Source organism: Bombyx mandarina, chromosome 17 (genome assembly GCF_030267445.1).
Source record: "Bombyx mandarina strain Sakado chromosome 17, ASM3026744v2".
NCBI lineage: Eukaryota > Metazoa > Arthropoda > Insecta > Lepidoptera > Bombycidae > Bombyx > Bombyx mandarina.
The window spans coordinates 8,470,105-8,494,124 of NC_143223.1; the positions used below are offsets into that span (position 1 = coordinate 8,470,105).

The 24,020-nt window shown below is 38.0% G+C and overlaps 2 protein-coding genes across 2 annotated transcripts; both read left to right on the top strand.

The window, feature by feature from the left end:
- The first annotated feature begins 1,632 nt into the window (after positions 1-1,632).
- LOC114240574 (dynein axonemal intermediate chain 2) lies at positions 1,633-3,378 on the top strand. Its single transcript, XM_028171149.2, has one exon. It carries the CDS (start codon positions 1,633-1,635, stop codon positions 3,376-3,378), a length of 1,746 nt encoding a protein of 581 aa, XP_028026950.2.
- Positions 3,379-7,241: 3,863 nt separating this feature from the next.
- LOC114240741 (outer dynein arm-docking complex subunit 4) lies at positions 7,242-23,596 on the top strand. Its single transcript, XM_089734341.1, has 12 exons — positions 7,242-7,309; positions 8,070-8,139; positions 10,697-10,790; positions 12,785-12,942; positions 13,906-14,058; positions 15,234-15,440; positions 17,684-17,986; positions 19,199-19,335; positions 20,595-20,740; positions 22,137-22,303; positions 22,562-22,713; positions 23,363-23,596. The coding sequence occupies exons 1-12, from the start codon at positions 7,242-7,244 to the stop codon at positions 23,511-23,513; spliced, it is 1,806 nt and encodes a 601-aa protein (XP_089590467.1). The 3' UTR covers positions 23,514-23,596.
- The last annotated feature ends 424 nt before the right edge of the window (positions 23,597-24,020 follow it).

The window sequence follows — 24,020 nt, forward strand, 5'->3', positions numbered from 1 at the left end:
GGCCAGTGTTAGCAACATTCCCGGTTTGAGAAGCTGAAATAACTGTTCGGATAGCTATAATATTCTTTATTTTAAAGCAGATTTACAAAGAATGAGAATATTACTAATAATCTGAATTTTAAATGATAAAACTTCGTTTGTTAGTACTTAGTACAGAGTAAAAATAAAATTTTTGAACTGAATTTGTTAGAGATTTAGCTGCATCTGTTATAACATGAAAACACTAAAGCGTGTCCAACTAACTAAACAAGATAGCGCCATTGTTAATCCATTTTACGACATTAAGGCGTTTAGCTGCCTTTGATTTTATAGGCCTCATATATTATTGGTGGTAGGACCTCTTGTGAGTCCGCGCGGGTAAGTAACACCACCCTGCCTATTTCTGCCGTGAAGCAGTAATGCGTTTCGGTTTGAAGGGTGGGGCAGCCGTTGTAACTATAGTGAGATCTTAGAACTTATATCTCAAGGTGGGTGGCGCATTTACGTTGTAGATGTCTATGGGCTCCAGTAACCACTTAACACCAGGTGGGCTGTGTGCTCGTCCATCCATTTAAGCAGTTTATATATGTATGCTAACTGTGTCGTGTTTTGATGGGCGCTCTATTCTGACAGATTGCGCCTCCGAATCTAACACTAGCCCAGGCTTTAGGGTTTTCAGTCTACATCCACAAACCTGACTGGCGCATCTCATCTTGCAACCCAAGATTGAAGACTTAATTTCCGTGATAAAGCAGTTGTGTGGCGATATTGCCACCACCATAACTATTTAGTCTATGACCAAAAACACACACGCACTCAAGTCCTATAGACTGACACTTTGACCGATATGGAATTTTGAGTGTTTCTATTATTCCGAAACCCTCAACGAATTCCTAAAGCTGTTCTACGTAACCCATCTACTTTGGGACAGAAATAAACAAAATGGTGCTACCCACCTAAGAATTGCAATTTTCTTTTCCACCATTAGATCTTTACGATAGATAGGCTGGTATAAATATACTGATATAATTCTACCACGCACCGTTGCGGGGAAGTTAAAGCAGTGGCACAAAGAGCTAATGTTACATTTTTGTTCTTCTAATTAAAAGTAACTGATAGATCTTACAAGATTTTAAAACTTCTGTGTTGGAGTTTGAATATAAATGTAATGGCAGGCAACACTTGACACATGATTACAGATTTCTAATATTAGAATTATTTTAAATGTTTAAAAAACAGATGATTGTCTTCTAGTAAGAAAAAGTCAGAACTTCTCATCTAGACACGGTCAAAGAAACATGTAAGAGTTTTATAGAAAATATAAAGATAATAATTTTATAATGGTGTAACAGTGTTCTATCTGCAATATAATTATAATGAAGCAGTTTGTTTTTAAATAGCCCCTCATCATCTACAGAACCCAATCCCCTCAAATTTAACCGTCCAACATTCTGACCTAACAGTAAATACGTTTTTGATACGAGGTTAACCTACTTTATAAAATACAACAGCAAATTCACAAAGAGAAAACAATTTGTACGAAACTAATGACACGATTTCATTGTCAATTAACGTCATTTGTGTATAAATTTCTTAAACGTCGAAAGCTCTTTTACTAAGGTTACATCTTTATTTTCTTTTCTGGGAAATAAAATGGATCTATCACGCCCATATGTGAAATTTCGAAAGCAGTTTGGAAAGCAGCCAAGGTTTTGCGAAGTGCCAGTTCATCTCATAGATTCTATCGCTCCTAATAAAGGTGAGCAACGAAAATATTGTTTACGAAATACAGTTAATCAAGAAGTGCAAACGATTATTTCAAAATCCGAAAATGAGGTAAACACGCATCGAATCACGTCTCAAGAACAAGGCGTGAATCATGTTGAAGGAGGCTGGCCAAAAGAAATTAATTTCTTAGACGAGGAAATTACATCAAGATATCGACACCGTGTTGAACGAGAAGATACTTACGTTGAAGTCATTCTAAACCAGTATGAGAACTTCGAACATTATCTTAAGCAAAATAATGCTATAGAAATGTACGAAATGTTTTACAAAAAAATGCCGCACACTCAACTAATAGAAAAATCGGCTTTGCGAATCAATAGTCTTTTAAGAGACATAGATAATCGCCCAATAGCATGTATTGGATGGTCTTGTGAAGATAATCCCAAAATAGTTGTGGCGTACTGTAATAAAAAATATCCAATTCGTGGTCCCATTAATTCAAATCTATCGTGTTATGTGTGGGATGTGGAGTATCCCCGTGCTCCAAATGATGAGTTCTATCCGCCTTCACCATGTTGGGAAATAGCATGTTCACCCATTAATCCATCCGTGGTAGTTGGTGGTTTAGAAGACGGTACTGTTTGTATATTCGATCTTAGGTCTAATAAAAATGCTGATGCGAAAAGCCCAATGCACCTGGCCCACCGGGATCCGGTTTCTGCACTTGTATACATACAGTCTAGGCAGAACAACGAATTTTTTAGTGGGTCTACTGATGGTTCTTGTAAATGGTGGGATATCCGTCAGTTATCGAATCCAACTGAAACACTCATAATGTCCGTAAATGCTGTTCAGGGCGAACAAGCAACGTTAGCTAACTCTGAAGGTGTTTACTCTTTGCAATATGATAGGGCGTTTCCAACGAGATTCCTCTGTGGTACTGACACAGGTTTGGTTATTAACGTTAATAGAAAAGGAAGAACTCATCGAGAAATGCTGAGCGCAGTATTTCATGCACATAAAGGACCCGTTAAAGCAGTTCATCGCAGCCAATGTACATCAAAAATGTTTCTAACTTGTGGTGACTGGACGGTTCACATTTGGAGCGAGGATATCTTAAGTTCCCCGATTGTCTCAGGTATTCCACATCGCCACCAAATAACCGATGCTGTTTGGGCTCCACAAAGATTTTCGAGCTTCATGACCGTTAGTGTTGATGGCAAATTCCGGTATTGGGATATCTTACGTAAATATCGTGGGCCTGTCGCTGTGTTACCAGTATCAAAAAATCCACTTTTGAAGATAAAACCGAATGAAGAAGGTCGTTTGATAGCAATAGGTGACGGAAAAGGAATGATTTATATTTTATCTTTGTCTGAAAATCTAATTATACCAGGTGATCGAGATAGGCAGTTAATGACACAAACTTATGATCGCGAGACTCGAAGAGAACACATTTTAGAGGCTCGTGTTAAAGAAATTCGTGTGAAATTAAAATCAGATGACAAAGCAGCTCAAGCGGCTACTAAAGCAAGTCCAGCTGTTGACCTGGAAAGCCTGCTAAAAACCACCGAAGAAGAATACAGAAGGGTTGTATCTGAAGAGCTACGACGTGCCGGAATTACACCGGTATCTTCAAGAGGTCGAGGTGCTGAAATGCGAAAACGATAAGTTAATTTGATTAAGTTAAACAAATATTTTAAGAGAAAAGTTTTTTTTTTAGTTAACATTAAGAAGATAGTGTTATGTTCGTTTTAGTAATGGAAAATTGTTTTGATTCAAGAATAAAACTGGTTTATATTTCATTTTACTTTTAATACAATGTGGCAATGTATACTCTCTGAAACTTTAATGTGATTATACCGGTGGCCATTATAATGTAATGGAACGCTTCAATTAGGCTTTAAGAGGTAGGCACTCGGCTTCCCATTTGGCTCCCTTTGATCGCATGCTCGCGTTAATTTATGTAATTACATCTTACTCAGCAGACTTGGCTAGATATCAAGAAATTGTGACGAATAATAATGCTAAGCACTTGCTTGATGGCTCTGAAGGTGAATTTTACTATGATATTCAAATGGAAGTCACTTAAACTCAAAATCGTCAGAATGTCTAACTTTACCATGTTAATATTACGTTTGTTTTGAAAATGTTGAATAATATTTCATTATGGTTAATTTCTAAAGAGATTCACGGGAAGGTGGTGGTAGGACCTCTTGGGAGTCCGCACGGGTAGATACCACCACCCCGCCTATTTCCGTCGTGAAGCAGTAATGCGTTTCGGTTCAAAGGGTGGGGTAGCCGTCGTAACTATACTGAGACTTTAGAACTTATATCTCGAGGTGGGTGGCGCATTTACGTTGTAGATGTCTATGGGCTCCAGTAACCACTTAACATCAGGTGGGCTGTGAGCTCGTCCATCCATCTAAGCAATAAAAAAAAAAAAGATACAAATTATCTTATATTTAGGGCAAATCGATGACTGTTGGTAAAATTAAAATATTCGACATATTTTATTTGTAATGGAACTAATGGAATGCTGTGTCGCGTACTTATGTCAAAGTAATATCTACCACAGGTTCCAAAGATATCTATGGATTATAACTGAGAAATATCTAACGAAAGAACTCGACGAGCTTGTCTTATTTAAAAGTTTCTACTGGTGGTAGGACCTCTTGTGAGTCCGCGCGGGTAGGTACCAGCACCCCGCCTATTTCTGCGGTGAAGCAGTAATACGTTTCGGTTTGAAGGGTGGGGCAGCCGTTGTAACTATACTTGAGACCTTAGAACTTATATCTCAAGGTGGGTGGCGCATTTACGTTGTGGATGTCTATGGGCTCCCGTAACCACTTAACACCAGGTGGGCTGTGAGCTCGTCCACCCATGTAAGCAATAAAAAAAATTTTTTTTTTTGTTTTTTTTTTCACAGTTCAAGGAATTTCATTACAAAACAATAGGATTATAATCAGAAGTGGAGAAGAAAGCAAGTATCTAGTATATAGTCGTTCATTATTTAATGTGTTGTGTTGCAGACTTTAGTTGAGTTCTTAAATTCAAAGACAGGTTTTTAGTCCTTGAATCCTTAAATTCAAAGACAGCAATTTAAAGTTTTTCGGAATCTTGTTTAAAGTATATTTTAAATAGCCCCTTAAAAGAGTTAGTTTTCTTGATTCAGTTTGTGGGTACGATGTCATATTTCATGTATCAATTTTCTGTTCTAAGAAAATATATTATTAAACACTAAACATAATCCTTGTGGCGTAGAAATAACAAATAGCAAAACATAATTATGTAGTAGACTCTTACTTTTACATTTGTAAGCTCTTCTAGTGCTTATACAAATTGAGTTACGGCGGACCTAGTAAAGTAATGTACGTATTTGGGGTTAAGCCAACAAAAAGGTTTCACTTTGCTCTGCCCTTTTTGTAAACTAAAGGCCGACGAACAGTAAATCATATTATTAGAACCTTTTAGGAACAATTTTACATCCGAACTAAGTGCCTTACGAAAAATGAAATTAAAATGTTAGAAATTATTTTTTTAAATCTTACATTATAGGGCTAAAAATTGTGTAGTCTAAAATATTATATCGCAGTGTAGTATCATGTTATAAATATAGGTAGTAGGTGGTAGGACCTCTTATAAGTCCGCACGGGTAGGTACCACCGCCCCGCCTATTTCTGCCGTGAAGCAGTAATGCGTTTCGGCTTGAAGAGTGGAGCAGCCGTTGTAACTATACTGAGACCTTAGAACTTATATCATAAGGTGGGTGGCGCATTTACGTTATAGATGTCTATGGACTCTTTTTTTTTTATTGCTTAGATGGATGGACGAGCTCACAGCCCACCTGGTGTTAGGTGGTTACAGTATAAAATGGCGGTACGTGGACAGAGTCGTGGCATTCCGTGTCAGACAGTCATTCCGTCCGTCTCAGTCAGTGAGTCTCTGACTGACAGTCAGTCAGTCAGTCGGTCTGTCGGTATGTGGAACGAAACTGTCGGTTTACCCTGTCATTGTGAAAGTTGTGTGTGTTGAGTTTCAATAATTATTATTGAAAAGTTTTATTGACTAAACTGAGTTCAATCGAATACGAGTGATGACGGAACCTACCGCTCAGCCATCCCTGACGGGTCCGCCAACATATATATATATTTTATTGCTTAGATGGATGGACGAGCTCACAGCCCACCTGGTGTTAGGTGGTTACTGGAGCCCATAGACATCTACAACGTAAATGCGCCACCCACCTCGAGATATAAGTTCTAAGATCTCAGTATAGTTACAACGGCTACCCCACCCTTCGAACCGAAACGCATTACTGCTTCACGGCGGAAATAGGCGGGGTGGTGGTACCTACCCGTGCGGACTCCCAAGAGGTCGTACCACCAGTGCTCCAGTAACCACTTAACATCAGGTGGGCTGTGAGCTCGTCCACACACCTAGAAAAAAAAATTCTATGTCGTCTTCTTAAAAGTGCCCGGATCTAGATATAATTATCATTACAATACAGAAGAATTAGGCCTCGAACAGCTAAGGACTCAAAAAAAATTATAACAGAGTTGATCATAAAAATCTTGCAATAAATGAAATTGGTAAAAAACCGTGTATCCATTGAACAGCGTAATAATAAGTTAAACGATATCTTATAAGTAAGCTTGATCCTTATTCTACGTAACAGAAAAATTATCTATATTAATAATATTAAAACAAATTACAATCGAATCGGTCCATTAGTCAATGTTGGAGCGGAAGATTGTAAAATTTAAATCACCGCTTATCGTGTTTCGTTTCGTCCGGAAAATTCGTGATAAGGATTTATTGCTTGTTTTTTAATAAATTGACTTCGAAATTGAGCTCAATTTCGCGAGTTCTTTTTAGTTGATTCGTAACTAATACTCAGTAGATTTGGTGTTGGGGACTACTGGTTTTTTTATTCCATTCTATTTAGTATTTTTTTCAATACCATAATTGCGAAAAGTTATAAAATGGCAAGCTTAAATCAACAATTGAGTTATCTACCAGCTAACCGTTCTTAAAGAGGGAGAGCTTTACATGCGTGGGTAGAAGAGCACAATCTAATCAATTTACTTATTGATACAATGCACAATAACTATTTCTTTGCAATCATGCCGTTTTTTCATAGCATTTACAAATTTGTTACATATATATATATTAATAATAAGAAATAGTTAATATGCTAACATTAGTCATATTTTTCCCTAAAAACATTAACCAGAATTAGAATTTACATCGGTAATTCTAACCGGAGCTAAAATTATCGTCAGTACAGCCACAGCCCACGCCTATTTCCATTTTAATTTCATAAAGTTTAGGGATATACAATAGAAATTCAACTTCAAATTTAAACATTCCAACTTTGAAATCACGATGCCCGAGTCCTAAAGATATTAATTTTTTGCACCCATTTTTTTTTTAATAAACATCACAAAAGTCGCAGCCATCTAGATTGCAGATAATGACAACGACGCAAGTTGCAATACTGAAGAGACGACTCAAAGAGTCGTCTTGCCGACATGAGGAAAAAATTAGTGCCGGAAGAGAAACCTATATGTAATGCGGTCGCTGTGTTCAGGGAAAGAGGGTGAGTGCACTGTAATCATAGTGCGAAAAAAAATACTACATTCAATGATATCAAAATGTCTATTTTAACCATAATAAACCTAATTTGGTCAATATTAAAAGATACTGAGATAGTTATGCCAAATTTAATTTATTTTAATGGCCAAATTTTCAATTACTTTTCGGATAACTAGGGTTAAACACTCAATAGAGCTCCTAGGCACCGTAATATCACTGCTCATATTGGGTCATAAGATTTGAATCGTTTCTAGCATGGTCATAAGATTTAAAGTGTTGCTAGCCTTGATAAATTAACTGTTTTAACATTCATATAAATGGGAACGCCTGAGTGGCTTTTATAGCAAGCCTTATGGATTCTTTATCTTCTTCTACACCTTTTAACTTTAATAGCCGCTTGTATGAATCCTTCAATAGTTATTCTACATAACAGCCTATGGAGATTTTTGTCCGGGTAACTATAGCAGAAGGTGTCCATTTTGCGTCTTGCAAAAATGTTACACTCACAAATAAAGTGATATTTATTCCTATCTCATCCCAGTAAATGATGTTGCTTCGAGTAATGTACTGATACAATCTGAAATTAGAAAGTGGAAGATTGACTAGACCAAGTAAGGCCGTAGGATGACCTACATATTTTCCAATGTAATACTGAGTACGTTTCATATCTTAGGGTAGACGACAAGATTGACTAAAAAGGTCAAAGTCAAATGTCAAAGGTCAATGCTAAAATCATGGTTAAACAATTTTAATTATTTTAACAGTAATTACCTACAACGGCTAGAACAATTTGAGAAGGCCATACAAGCGTACAATGAAGCTCTTCGTTGGAATGTAAGTAACAAAAATGAAACCGATTATTGATGACGTGCTTGAGTTTGTTTCGTCGGTTCTTCTGGGCACTTTTTACAGGTTTTCGTAGTGAAACCTTTCGTAGAGAAAACTTTGACTATTGCATTACATCCAAGTATCCAGAGGTTCCAAGCGATCCTTGGAACCTCTGGGTCTACGGAGAGACTTCAGTTCTCTCTGTGTTTTATACCGTATGCTCCACGGGGAATGCTCTGAGGAATTATTCGAGATGATCCCCTCATCTCCTTTTTATCATCGCACCTCCCGCCATCGGAGCAGTTCGTCGACAGTGCGTTTTCAAAGATCTTTTCTGCCACGTACCATCCGGCTTTGGAATGAACTCCCCTCCACGGTGTTTTCCGAGCGCTATGACATGTCCTTCTTCAAACGAGGCTTGCGGAGAGTACTTAATGGTAGGCAGCGGCTTGGCTCTGCCCCTGACATTGCTGAAGTCCATGAGCGACGGTGACCATTTACCATCAGGTGGGCCGTATGCTCGTCTGCCTACAATGGCAATAAAAAAAGTGGATGTAAAGGATTTAAATTTTAATTTTGTTGATTAACTTAGCAAACGACGACTTACCGGCCATGGGTGTTTCGGCCGGTACCTGCATCGCGTCGCCCGGAGGGAACCGACGATGGAGTGTCACCACTGTGACTGCAACGAGGACACGGTCGAGCATACGCTCGCACATTGCCCGGCATGGCTGGAGCAACGCCGTGTCCTTGTCCCGCAAATAGGACCGGACTTGTCGCTGCCGACTTTCGTGGCTACGATGCTCGGCAGCGATAAGTCATGGAAGGCGATGCTTGACTTCTGCGAGTACACCATCTCGCAAAAGGAGGCGGCGGAACGAGAGAGGGAGAGCTCATCCCTCTCTGGACCTATCCGTCGCCACCGAGCCGGGGGCCGTAGAAGGGCTTTTGTCCGACTCCGGCCCCTGTAAGAGGTGAACTCCCCCCGGTGAAGGTCAAGGGGCGACCTGAGGGGGTAGAGGCCGCGCGTCGCGCTACCATCAATCTAGCGCGCTGCCAAGGAGTAATAGAGCGAACGGTTGGCGGTGTATCGCGTCCCGACCCGGCGGGCTGCTTCTGGTCCAGCGGGGTATTCCGGGACACCAGCGGCACCGTCTGGGCGGCCTGACGGGCTGCTGTACCGAGATGACCGACGTTTCAGAGCCTTCGATTCGCCTCGAAGGCTCCGTCGGCTGGACGTCCTTGGGGTGAGCCGCGCTGTCTGGTTGTAGTGTTGACCGCGGTAACATCCCCTACCTCATCCGGGTTCTGACCTCGGAGGGTATCGGACGTCGGGTGTAAGAGTGCAGGGGAGTCGTTTAGTGGGTGGGCCCTAAAATCCTTAGGCCCTCGATCTGCTCTCAACACCTGCAGATCGTTGAGTCTCACATACCCCGCGCGCCCCTTATGCGCGGGGACCTCGTAGGAGGTTCGGCCCCAGGACCGAAAAAAAAAGGTCACCTAATGGTGCACGTTAACTTTTGCTTATATGAACGTCAGCAATGCCAAGAATTTATATGTAGAGATACCCAAAAGCAATATATTTCGCAGACGTTAGTACAATGCATACATACTCTGTGATCAATTGTTACTCAATAAAGTATAACGAACTATATTAACACAATAAAGTTACGGTATTTTCTATTCTGCAAGCATAAACTTTTATTTTTACCTACTATATTCTACCATAAAGTCTACTGTTTTTCTTTGATTCGAAGAGTGAAGTTGCTCATCGACCTGACTGTGTTTCCAGAGCATATAGCAATAACAACGTATTATTTGAAATCGCGGGTTGCTAATGCGACGCTATTGAAATTTTTAACGTTTTTGGCAACTATCTATACTAATATTATAAAGAGGAAAGATTTGTTTGTTTGTTTGTTTCGAATAGGCTCCGAAACTACTGGACCGATTTGAAAAATTCTTTTTGCATTAGAAGCCGACATTGTCCCTGATGAACATAGGCTACTTTTTAAAAAAAAAAAAAAAATTTTTTTGTTTTCATGTGTGTTTTAATGTTTCCGAAGCGAAGCGAGGGCGGGTCGCTATTACGAATATACATACTTGGTACCGACTACAAACGCACGAGAGAAGACGCGCGCAAAATATGTACCAAATTTCATTTAATACTTTAAAATTTGCTTGAACCTAGCCAGATTTCACTATTTAATGTAATCTATAATATATTATTATGAATAGGTAAAGACTGAAAATAGAACACTACTTTTTCTAGTGCTTTTTCAATACAATAACAAAAGAGAAAATTAGAAGGTAAATCAAAATCTTTGTTTATCCCGAATCTAATTTCGCTTGGAGGGCGAACATTACTTAATTTAACTAAGTGCCAGTTTCAATTTACTGTAATATTTTTACTTTAATTTTAATTGGGCGAAACTGAGATCGCCTGGAAACACTTAAATTTGGTTTCAATACAAAAGTCCGAATGCAGTTAGACGCAAACCCAGACCCCGATTCACAAAACCTTTATTGGAGGTAGTAAATCAAACATTTACGGCCCATTCAGAGCTCAGACGTACGGTCGCTGATTGGTCGGAGCGTAGCGCGAGCGAAGTCCACTTATTACAACGGAGCTCTGGCAGACGCAGCTAGGGCTGCTGGTGAGTAATTATTAAATGCAACATTTAAATAATAGGGGTGTAAGCCAACGACTTTATTATGACTCAATCGGTCAAATTTTATTCTCACATTTTATAGAAAGACATAACTGAACTGACTCCTTAGTGTAGTAGATAGCGACTCTAATTGTTGGGCTCGAAGGCTAAAAAGCCGAGAGTTTTGGTTTCATTTTGCTCTTTGTTTTGGGTACTCTATTTCTGTATATATCTGTTTTTTATTTATTGCTTAGATGGGTGGACGAGCTCACAGCCCACCTGGTGTTAAGTGGTTACTGGAGCCCATGGACATATACAACGTAAATGCGCCACCCACCTTGAGATATAAGTTCTAAGATCTCAGTATAGTTACGTATATTTATATTTAAACGTATTTCAATTTCTGGTTCCTACAGTAATAGTGATTTTTGCCAACCTAACGTGCAAATACTTAAATTTGAGGTAAATGTATAAGCAATTGATTAAATTTGAGATTAAGATGCTTATTTCAGTTTATGTAGGTAAGTTTTACAATAAGCGAGCCGGATTAGTGCAGATAATGCTCCACCAAAATTAGGTCTGCTAAATTTAGTGGTAAAAATGCAACCAGTATTCTAGATTTTCATATTTGGAGCGTGGATAATGAACATCATTGCAGGAATAGAACAGTTTAATTTTGGAGCACTTTAATCTTCAACATTACAACAGATTTCGGGGGAAATTATTTTTAATTTGTATTGTATGTATAATACGATAAATACATATAAATTATTATTATTAACTAATTCGCACAGGCTAGTACTAGTGTCAAGTCTGTTATGAAATAAAAACAAATCAAACATTACGATTGAAACACTAGATAAACACTTTCTTGATATCTCTCTCGGTGGATGGCTACTTAGACAGAGCATCTCTCGAATTAACTAAATATTCGCTTACCACAAGACGAGCTTGTTAGTTACGTAATAGTAGAAGTAGTAAAGAACTATTAAAGGTATTTATATAGTTCGCTGTTTATTCTTTTTTTTTCGTATTCATCATTTATATGTAAGGAATAGTATTAAAACACATCTTGTCAAATATAAAATAACATCGGAATTAATCGAAAAATATTGTAGCAATCAACATTTTGAAGATTGACATGAAAGTCTGCGTGCGTAGAGGGAACATAAGTTATCGTTATCTCTATTTCACGTTCGCACACGAAAGGCAATGACGTCATGAATTCTGATGCGTATCATTTTTTAATTTTGTTATTCGATAACCCCATCACCATTTAAATTTTTGTGAGAAAATTCAGATTTTTAGATTTTGGTTCTTTTTCCTTTTTTCTTTTTATTGCTAGGTGGTTACTGGAGCCCATAGACATCTACGACGTAAATGCGTCACCCATCTTGAGATATAAGTTCTAAAGTCTCAAGTATAGTTACAACGGCTGCCCCACCCTTCAAACCGAAACGCATTACTGCTTCACGGCAGAAATAGGCAGGGTGGTGGTACCTACCCGCGCGGACTCACAAAAAGTCCTACCACCAGTAAATAGGTTCGAGTGAGCATGTCTATTGCCATGTATTTATTCATCTGTTTTAAGTGACTTAGAGCTTTAGGGAATTCAACTAAATTGGTTGGTTCCGGGTCAGCTTGTTAATTACATTGCATTGATCCACCGAATTCGATAGATGACTTTGAATCGGTTTGAATAACTAACTCGCTATCCACAGTTTTGTGTTAAATTTTCACATTAAAACAAAGTTTGGATAGCTTTGAAAGTAATTAGGATTAGATATTTGTACAGTACTTTTTTTAATTATTCATTTTGAACACAATCATTTGAATAGGATATTTTTATTGTAGACATAGTATCTAGTGATTGAAATAGCAGTTTTGAAGTTTATCATTTTGGTAAATGTAACTTTGAAGTCAGTTTTTTAGCTTCATTAAAATGACTGTAATGGACTTATAGAGCCGATTATTGAGAATCGAAAACACTCTATTAACAGAACTAGAGCCGAGCAATCTGACGGCGCTACAAATTCGAGCGCAAACGGAATACGAAAAATGTGCTTTTGAACGTGCTCTTGTTATGGCGCATCAAGGTCAGCGCTTAGTAAGATTCCCTCCGGACTTTGCAGAATGCGCTCGCCATGCTGAAGAGACGGTATCACTACTATAATTATTCAACAATTTTGGAGTTTACTCCTTTAGAATCGATTTACATATATAGGCCCGGGGTATGAAAATTATGGGGACCAAAATCGTACTAGCATGTCACACGAAATGCGTTATGCGCCTAGCATGTCACACGAAATGCGTTATGCGCCTGATTGGCTCCTGATTGCGTGATGCGTGCGCGCGCCAATCAGGAGCCAACGCGCGGCCGCGTTATCGCAGGTGACGCCGGGCTGCTGCGCCGGCAGTCCGCCACAAAGCCTCGTACTGATCGCGCGTTTCTCTCATTATTGTATTTTCATATATTTGTTAGTCGTTTGTTTTGTGTCTCGTTAATTTGTTAATAATCTGTTGTGTATCGTGTTGTCGTAATATAGAACTATTTCTCGTATTGTTTCGTTTAATTTTTTATATCCAGTAAACTCCAGTCGTGCGTCGGAGCGGACACACACACTTTTTTTTTTTTTATTAAATCATACTAAGCATTTTTATCTTCGCACAACTGACTTATTTACTGTAGACTGACACGGTGGTGTAGTAGTTAGACTGTTGCGCTGATAGTCGTGGAATCGATTCCTACATCGGGCAAACAATGTAAGATGAGCAAGTTTGTTTGCTCTTTGTCTGGGTATTTATTATCTATATATATATATATATATTTATGACGATCCATGGCCTTCAATGTTTCATTTAACATCAAGTGAGTCATGAAGGGAGCTTCCGCATTTCAGACAAGAAAAAAATAAATAGCTTCTCACGTTCAACTATAAGAAAACAAATGATAAGTTTTGTGAGGCTCTATGATACTTGTTTTGAAAAGATTAAATGTAGTTTCTACTTTTAAAAAGGTACGAACTCAATTTATTCTAAATCAAAAGATCATGAAAGCTGCAGAACATCGCCCAGCTCACAACAACGTCAGGCTATGTTCAACTCTATACTGAACGTTTAGATTCGAGAATGCGTTGGCAGCAGTGCTAGTAAAGTGCTTTCGGCAGCTGTTTCGCTTATAAGACGAGTGGAACTCAACAAGGAATCCATTGATTCAGATGCTTCAAGAGCACTGAAACATCGCAGCCGTATGCAAGCACAAGAAACTCAACAGGTTAGCAGATGAATGAGTTGATTTTCAGGCAAGCGATTGAAACAACGTTTTCTAATAATTTCACTATAAATATTTGTGTGTAAGTACTTGATGTGGGAGCTCATTTTAAAAATATGATCAGTCATTCGTTAGAAATAAACAACAGTTTCATTAAAATTGATCGACAAACCCAAAAAAAACATAGACCAAAAAAACATAAAAAAATATGTAAGGATACTAAAATACTTACTGTGAATTTTTTTTCTCGAAAGCTCAGTAATATTTTTATAACTCTGTAGAATAAAATAGTTTAATTGGATACATTTCTCGACGGCGTGGGTTTTGTTAATTACGGTTGACAGGTCGTATTGTCACATGGCACGGATCTTCCATCCACCATTTCACTTATTTCTGCCTCAAAAAAGCAAATACTATAGCTTAAATGGCACGAAATGCAATTGATTCTTCGGTCTCACGTCTCAAGATAAGCGGTGGAATTCACGTTGTGAAGTATGGGCTCTGATCACAATACGAGGTAAACTATCAGGTTCTCTACCTATTTTAAATAATAAGAAATGTAATTGTTGACATGACTAACTTTTAATTTACATCAGGGGTAATCATTTGGCGACATCAAAATTAAGATTCAAAATGACGTTTTTATGCAGTATAACATGTTATTTGTTATATTTTTGTAATAAAATAATTTATATTATTAGGCAGTAAATAGGTAAAGTAGTCTTTTGTAATTTTACCAAACTCTCGAGGCATATAAAAATATATATAATAAAGCTCACCATTGACTTCCACGGTGAAGGAATAACATCTTGGAATAAAAGTCAAATCCGCAAAATTATAATTTGCGTAATTACTAATGCGCACGAGTAGGTACCACCACCCTGCTTATATCTGCCGTGAAGCAGTAATGTGTTTCGGTTTGAAGAGTGGGTTAGCCGTTTAAGTATATTGAGACCTCAGAACTCATTTCTCAAGGTGGGTCGGATCATTTACTTTATAGATGTCTATGGGCTCCGGTAACCACTTAACACCAGGTGGGCTATGAGCTCGTCCCCCTATCTAAGCAATAAAACAGAACTTGAATGAATAAAAACAAGTTATTAGTAAAGTCTAAATACATAAGAAGCAGTAATCTTATAATATGCGTTCCCTGAAAGATATAAAGAAACTTGTTTTAGGTTCAAGAAATATCTCGGGCAGAAAAACAAAAATACGAACAAATCTCCCGTTTAATGGCTTCGAAATACTTGGAACGAATGGCACACGACAAACATTTCTTAATATCTTTATGTAAGGACGAAAGACTTATCTCGGCCAACGCACAGGGCTCTAAGAAATTACAAGAATTGGCGACTAAAGCTTTGGCCGATGTCGAGAAACGTCAAGTTAGTTAGAGAAAAATGTATAAATTGTTTTACTAATTGATTTCACGTTTTGTATAATTTTAATTTTCGGTTTTATTTTACTAAATGCCTCTTTATGGCGGGAAAGCGTATTGTGAAACCGTTCGGATAAATACATATAAGCATCCTACTTATTTTTGCCGTTAAGTATCCCGGTTTTAAGAGAATAGAGTCAATATATACTAACTTTATTTCTCAAGGTGAGTGGCAGCCTATACTATATATGTACATATGTATTGTGTTTTTATCGACTTCTGGTCAATATGAAATGAAATTCAATATTTTATTTAACATGTGATAAAAATGGTATGATTTATCTTTTTAAAACCCTCAAATAAACAGCTTAAATGACAGCTCTGCTAATATTAGATTTTAAAATTAGGTGCGTAAAATCATGGAGCTATTCAGCACATAATTAGACTGCGATAAAATCAAATGAAACTTTTTTTTTTTTAATTTTTTTTGGAACAAATTTCCTTATGGGTCGATACGGCGGGGTACCCTAACCGGGAAAAAACGTCCGTAACGTAAGATATTTATTAGTAATGCACACAGTGTACGACTTAACTTTGTAATAACGTACAAAAAATATCAATTTTTTTGTATCTTTCATTGATCACGATCTCAGAGCGTTCGTTTGCACAATACACTAACTCTTATGCAAACAACCGTGAATGAAATGTACCACAATAAGTTCGCACGTTACCGAATGACCGTGGGTTGTTGCGAAACCTCCAGTTTTATTTTCTTTATACCTCGAATAGAACTTTAAATTAATAATTTTATAATAAGGAACTTCGTTCCAATCCAGTGTCCCACGACACCACACATTTTTTTTTTTAATTTGTGTTTTGGTCCTACTTATTATCCTACTTTATTGTTGTTTGTTTGCAATATATACCAAGCCGTTCAAACCACAAACTTCATATTTCATCATTACATTGGTTAGCGGTAAAATATTGCGACCGCGCCACAAATCACTATGTCAATAAGTATATTGATATTAATAGTGGCGTAATTGTTGAGAAAAAGTGAGCTACTGAACGATCAATTCGACGGTGCTTAATCGTAAATAGGATAACAAAATAGTGTCTTAGACAGTCTAATAATTCGTTTTACTACTTAGATCTTTGTGGATCCTTTGAGGACTAAATTTAATTATTGTTTATATTGATTGTGACTGTCTTTGTTGAAAGCCGTCTTTGTGGCGCAAATTTATAACTTAATATTCAGTGTATACAAAGAAACACATTGTAAGAAGACTAGATGAGCGATATCATTAAGATCTATAAAACAGTTCAAGTTAGTTTCACTGAAATTCTACCTTTTTATATGTTAATTCCCGATGCTTAGAAAGTGGTTTTGGATTAAAGATTTCAGGTGATTTAATAAAAACGTTTTTTTTTGCTTTTACAGCTCAATGAACTCGAAGATATATTATTATTCGACGTATTGGTAGGCAGCGGCTTTGTGGTAGGCAGCGGCTTGGCTCTGCCCCTGGCATTGCTGACGTCCATGAGCGACGGTAACCACTTACCATCAGGTGGGCCGTATGCTCGTCTGCCTACAAAGGCAATAAAAAAAAACGTATACATCAAAATTTTGACCAATAAATTTCTATCTGTTCTCGTCCGTCAAACATTCGAAATACGAAATATGAACACATTTTCTTTCCTACCTATTCGCTGGTAGCCTAAGAGACTTTCCAGTTACGCTTAGACGGCTAGGTAAGCTCCCGGGTTCACCTGAGAGAACTTGCTAACACTAGCCCCAGCAAGAGCAGTGCTTCGCAGAATCTACCACCGCAGTGGAATCGCGACACAAATACGAACACCATCAAGCATTCTGAGCTTGTAAAATTTAAACGATAAATTGGACAATAAGCCTCGAAATATTTTTTAACTGTTTGGTCATTAATTGATGGAACGGAACTGCAAATACAGGAAAATTTTCATTTTATATCATTATCATCACCATCATCTTCAGACCATATTTTTCCACCGTTGGACACAGGCCTCTCCCAATTTACACCATCAATTTAGCCCGGTCTTCGGATTTTTTCATCCATATCCTTTGTTGGTTACCCATCGTAAATCATCGTCCCACCTACTCACAGGGGCGTCACGCATTACCTTTTCCGGCGTGCGGTCTCCACCCAAGAACTCATTTTATATATTGGAAAAATATATTAGGGTCGATGTACGATAAGAGGCAGCTCTTTACAGGCAGTTCTGCGTGAGCGTCGACCTTTGTACGCCGCTCGTGCGTTGGAAGCAGAGGCCAGAGCCCGTCTTTCGCACGCACGCAAGGAACAGCTGACGCGTGCACAGCAACAACACGAGACAGACGCACGGCGACTCGTTGCTACAACCCAGGCCTTTTACGACCAAAAGGAGACCTTGAAGTGTTTGGATAGCGCTCAATTCGGCATGGAGCAAATAAACAGAAAAGGCATTCGATTGCTTCCGGGCAAAGAAAAATACCTGCAGGAATTGTACGAAATCGTTGCCAACGCATTCTTGGACCAGGTTCATAATTCTTTTGTTTATTAAAAGTTTTATTACTGTCCCATTGTCCGATTTGTGGAGTGGACTTGCCAAGTCACGTAGTGGAATAGATTGGATTCAGTATTTTACACTCACAAAGACTCTCAGTTCCAATAGTTTTGAAAAAGTAAAGCGAAGCGTGTTTTTTATTGGTTAGATGTGTGGACGAGCTCACAGCCCACCTGGTGTTAAGTGGTTACTGGAACTCATAGACATCTACAACGTAAATGTGGCAGCAACCTTGAGATATAAGTTCTAAGGTCTCAGTACAGTTACAACGGCTGCTCCGCCCTTCAAACCGAAACGCATTACTGCTTCACGGCAGAAATAAGCAGGGCGGTGACCTACCCGTGCGGTTTTGCTTTGACATTACATTACCACCATAAACGAATATTTAATTTTCAACAAGCCCAAAATTTAGGTATGATATTTTTAGTGGTCATAAATAAATATAAGCGTTGTTGTTGTTGTTTCTATTACCTCAATAAGCAGACAAGTATATAGCCAATACTCGTATCAATGCCAAATCAATTCTAGAATTACAATTCAAATCCTATTTGTTTGCTTTCTAATGCTCCTTACAGCAATGAAGGCTGGAAGTTTCTAGACCTATGAACAAATGCTATTTTCACGAGTAGTTTTTGTTTTTACATATCTGACCACTATTTACAGTAAAGTAAATTTAGGTAAGAGTTTAATAACATTTTTACATTATTACATTTATATTTACTCAGGTCTTGAAATGTATATTTAGCTGTCGGTCAATTTAGAGCCATTACTTTAAACGTCTCGTATCGGTATCAAAATCCTTAGAAAGAAACTCGCAATGTTGGTCTCATTTCTAACAAACTCAATGCAGGGGATACCTCAAAACATTTCAATACAAATCCATTTTTAACGGCCGTCTGGTGTAGTGGTAAGTGACATGGTCACTACACAAGGGGGTCGCGGTTTCGAATCCCGCCAAGGGAAGATATTTGTATGATAAAATTTAATATAAATGTCTTTTCCAGGGTTATGGATGTATATTAAATATATTATCATGTAAGTGTATAATAAAAATCTTACATTTATTTCCGTTATCTGGTACCTGTAACACAAATTCTTTCCGAACTTATCACGGGACCAGTTAACGTGGCGTGCTTGTTAGTAAATATTTACATTTATTTATTAAATATTTATTTATTTTCTTAGAAACGTGTACGCGAGAGCATGAGCGAGTCCGACCGGGAGAAGAGAGCGTTTATTCTCCTCGGGATGGCGATGTCGCGTGAGCCAAGTCATGACTCCGTGTTACGAGCGCGCCCCCCTGAACCGTCGCGCGATGCCAAGTAATTTGCATCAAATTATTCAACGATTTAATAAGGAAACTGCCAAACTGCTATTCGTGAGACTAAAGAAGGAAAGTTTCTGACTAATTCGAATGACTGATGCCAGCTTTACCGATACTGCCGTTTAACACTAATCATACCATCACTCACTGGTACCTATTTCTACCATAGCAGGAATATAACTGGTTTACGACAAGTATTACTGAAAATAAACAAAACCAAATGAAAAAAAGTATAATAATTGTTGATTAATTGGTAAGAAAAAGGCATGAAGTCAAATGTGTAAAAGCATTAAGATGACACGTGCATTTTCAATGCAAAAGCTCAATTATTTATTTTTTTATTACCTAGATGTGTGGACGAGGTCACATCCCACCTGGTGTTAAGTGGTTACTGGAACTCATAGACACCTACAACGTAAATGCACCACCCACCTTGAGATACATGCTCTAAGATCTCAGTATAGTTACAACGGCTGCCCCACCCTTCAAACCGAAACGCATTACTGCTTCACGGCAGAAATAGGCAGAGCGGTGGTAACTACCCACGCGGACTCACAACAGGTCCTACCACCAGTAAAATGGGTCATTTCACCCGTTATGATATGTTTAGTGTTAAATAATGTTTAAAAAAATCCATTTTATAATCATAATCATCTCATCATATGACAGTGGTGAATTTGTTTTTTTTTATTTATCCCGTGAGAAGCCGATGTAACGATAATTCGAACGGCCTTGTTTTGTATAGACTCAAATGGAAGTATCTCGTACTTAGCAGCCCAGGAGCAGAGACGGGAGTAGTACTCCATGCTAGGCCTGAGTTTTAGTTCAGGCGTGAAGTACCTATTCGCGATATTGAAGCTAATTTGTTTTACTTTCCACATGACGAATATTGACCCCAAATATCCATATACGCGGAAAGTTGCAGAACGGACCCTAGGACAAGTATCTTGGTTGGACCCAAGGAGTACCTTGGGTCCTTTTTGCAACTTTCCTTTTTCGTAGTCAATTTGCTGAATAGTAAATGCAACTTAATGAGCGATCACAACATACATGGAATACTTGGTAGTAAAAAAAAACAAGTATGATATTAGGAGCTGAAATTCAAGATTACAGCTTAGAGGAACAAAGGAACGTCACAGGAAACAAGCATTGAATAAATTGTAAAAAAAAAATCGAGCATTCCAATTGCTACGAAATATGTTTCTTATTCCGTACGTATTAGTTATAAAATCCAATAACCGTTGATAAACTACGCAGGCAACGTATTCGAGTCGTGGAACGTGCTCTGGCGCTGAGCATGCGGGCTTCGGAGCGATGTTATTTACTGCACGAACTGGCACGTCTCAGCATCGAGACGAAACAGAATTTACGGGCTCTGTTCTATGCTACGAAGTGTCAGAATGGTATTGTTAAGTTTTATACATAAATAGTTACCGTTTTTTGGAACGAAGTTCCTTATGAGACGATGCGGAGGGCTACCCTAACCGGAAAAAAGCGTCCGTAACGTAAGATATTTGTATTAGTAATGCACAGTGTACGACTTAACTTTGTAATAACGTACAAAAAATCACATATTTTTTTATCATATAATTTTTATAAATCATTGCGAATAAAATAAATATGATAACTTTGTAAAGTAGTTTTTTTTTATTTTTATCAATAAAACGATCATAATTAAAAATGTATACCCGAATAATTATTTTCTTTATACCTCGGATAAAACTTAAAGTTAATATTTTTTAAATAAAGAACTTCGTTCTTATCCAGTATCCCACGACACCACACCTCTTTTTTTTCCTACCTAAGTGTGGGTAGTCTAAGAAGCTACTCCAAGTGTGTGCGGACTGGTAGGTGAGCTCTTGGTGCTCGACTTGGAAGGAATCAATAACATTAACCGTAGCAAGAGCAGTACTTCTCTGAATCTAGCATCGGTTCTGGAGAAAATCCGGTGAGAGCACACAGTGGATAGGTTACAATAATATTCATAAGTCGTAATAATATTCATAATTTTTGTGTATTTTTTGGGGCTGATTGTGAGAGTTTTGAGCCTGATTTTAGCCCATTGTAACAACAATGAAATAACAGTAGTAGACGGTTGATTGACGTTTGGTTGTTCTAAATTGAACTGTTCTGTTACAAACTGAAACACTCGAATGCTTCAATAATAGACGAGGGTGTTTGTACTTATCGGTATATACCAAACACTAACACAGGACGAACGCGTTCGTACAATCGAAATATCAAAAATAAATAATAAATTGTGTACGTCGTCGTCGAAAGAGTCGTTGGGGCTTAAAAGATAAGATGCCCAATGTAGTCGTATCAAGCGTTACTACCTACTATGCCAGTTTTGCGTTCCCGCAAACAGGTATTGATTTTGCTAAGACAATAGAGCATATTGTAATACAAGGCCACCTTGCCTATTTTTGTCTGCATTCCAGTTTGAAAGGTGAGATACTCGTCACACAATCCAATTGACACTTTGACTTGGCCACCTGCATTTGAAGATAAAAATAATTATATGTAGTAAATTATTTCAAACTTTCGGGTGTTTACAAACATTATAAACTATTTTCTTCCGGTTTGTGGTGAGCCTGGAATCCATCTTGCAAATAACCGTCAACTGCCGACTTGACTTGGTTGGTCGCGTGGATAAACTTCCACGTGGTCTGGTGCCTTCTACTTTGCTTGTGAGGCGCATAGCATCTGCTCACAGCCATGGTCATGATTGACGACCACTACCGCTCTGATAAGGGTGATACAACAAAGAAAAGATAAGAAAAACAAAAACATTTTCAGAATCTCGCGCATCCGGTCAGCGAGTTTGGCTAATAAATGCAACATTCCTATTGGCCCGTTGTCACTTGCTGCAAAATAATAGGCCCGAAGCTCGAGCAGTGCTGCTTGAAGGATCTAGCTTAGCTCGTTCATATGGTTTCAGCGATGTAGCCGCTTTCTTTGACACGGTAAAGTGGTAAAAATTATTATAAACTTAGCATTTTGCCTGCTTAAAAATTTAGATTAATATACGCCTTATCGTTCTGTTATCAATGAGGATCTTATCTTGGATATTGGCTTCTCGACTATTTCTCTCTACTGATTTCTGTCTCTAGTCTGATGCATGCAGATTTATGTTAAAAAATATTTTTTTGGAAACAGTAATCGGTATTGGTAGCCACGTCAACTGGCATGATCTAAACTTCAAGCCTTTTTGTACTGAACAGTGTGTCAACGTATCATTGGAAGGCGAAGTGGCGTTTTCGGAGGCACCCTTAGAGAAAAGAGAAAAAGATATGGTCGGTTTGATGCAAGACGCTGATCTGAAGGCTGCCGCCGAACACCTCTTCAGGAGAATGTCCGTTATTCCTGCTTCCCGGTAAATGATCATCAATGTAAAACTTTCTAGTATTTCAGTGGAGTATTATTAATGCTTCAAAGAACGACATATAACATCTATACTAATATTATAAAGAGGAAAGATTTGTTTGTATTGAATAGGCTCCGAAACTACTGAGCCGATTTGAAAAATTCATTCACTGTTTGGAACCTACACTATTCCCGAGTGACATAAACCATATCCTTTTTTGAATAACATAGGGTTCCTTACTAAAACTCCAATAATGTAATCCAAGGTGTAAAAAATTACCAAAAATATTATAGTTAACTATTATAGTTAGTCTTACAATTATAGTTATGCGGCAATAAGTGTTCTTTTATTTAAAACTAGCGACCCGCCCTCGCTTCGCTTCGGAAACATTAAAACACACATGAAACCAAAAAAAAAAGTAGCCTATGTTCATCAGGGACAATGTCGGCTTCTAATGGAAAAATAATTTTTCAAATCGGTCCAGTAGTTTCGGAGCCTATTCGAAACAAACAAACAAACAAATATTTCCTCTTTATAATATTAGTATAGATATAGATGAAACAACGTCAAATATCGTTGAAATTTTTGTTAAAAACCCGAGCGGATCCGGAGCGGGCCGCTAGTTACCTATATAAACGTGTGCATGTATTTGTCATAGGCGCTTCTCGATAATGCCAGGAATGCACGCTGACGAGACACCTCCGTCGGCAGCCGGTCGCCGCATGTCTATCATACCTCGGAACCAACAGCCCACGAAAATCGTACGGAGACTGCAAAATCCTTTAGGATTACAAACCTTCGATGTCTGAGGAAATGTTGTTTTCAAAATTTGCTATATTTTTTACCCGATGTTTTGAATTTTTATCGAAATAAACTATCTTTGGTTGTCTGACATTTTTTGTATAATATACCTTTGATCTAGATGGATAGATGAGATGAAATATGAGAGCCTATAAGTCTTCACAATGTGATTGCTGCAACTTTGAGATAAGAGTCATCACAAGTCTTCATCACATTCTATAAGAGGGTTTCTCAAGATACATATTGCGCACCAGAAATAGAAATGATGGTAGATAACAAATACCAGTTTCTTGTAGCTGCTAATACTGCTTCCCCATAGTCCGTTTGCAGTAGTGTAATATTATTTTTTACTTCCCACCACTGGTTTTAGGCAGTTTTTTGAGATAATACTATTTAACACTGAGAAGTAACAGCAAGAAACTTAATGCTTCTTATTTAAAAAATAAATGCGCACGTCACACAACCAATTTGATAAATGCTTTAAATCGTTATGAATATAATAAGGATTACTGAAT

Bases quoted from the DNA above. Each gene is read 5' to 3' on its own strand.
- LOC114240574 (XM_028171149.2), top strand. From the start codon at position 1,633: ATGGATCTATCACGCCCATATGTGAAATTTCGAAAGCAGTTTGGAAAG.
- LOC114240741 (XM_089734341.1), top strand. From the start codon at position 7,242: ATGAGGAAAAAATTAGTGCCGGAAGAGAAACCTATATGTAATGCGGTC. The intron at 10,791-12,784 runs GTGAGTAATTAT...CTCTATTAACAG, and splicing joins AGACGCAGCTAGGGCTGCTG to AACTAGAGCCGAGCAATCTG. The intron at 22,304-22,561 runs GTAAAGTGGTAA...TGTACTGAACAG, and splicing joins TAGCCGCTTTCTTTGACACG to TGTGTCAACGTATCATTGGA.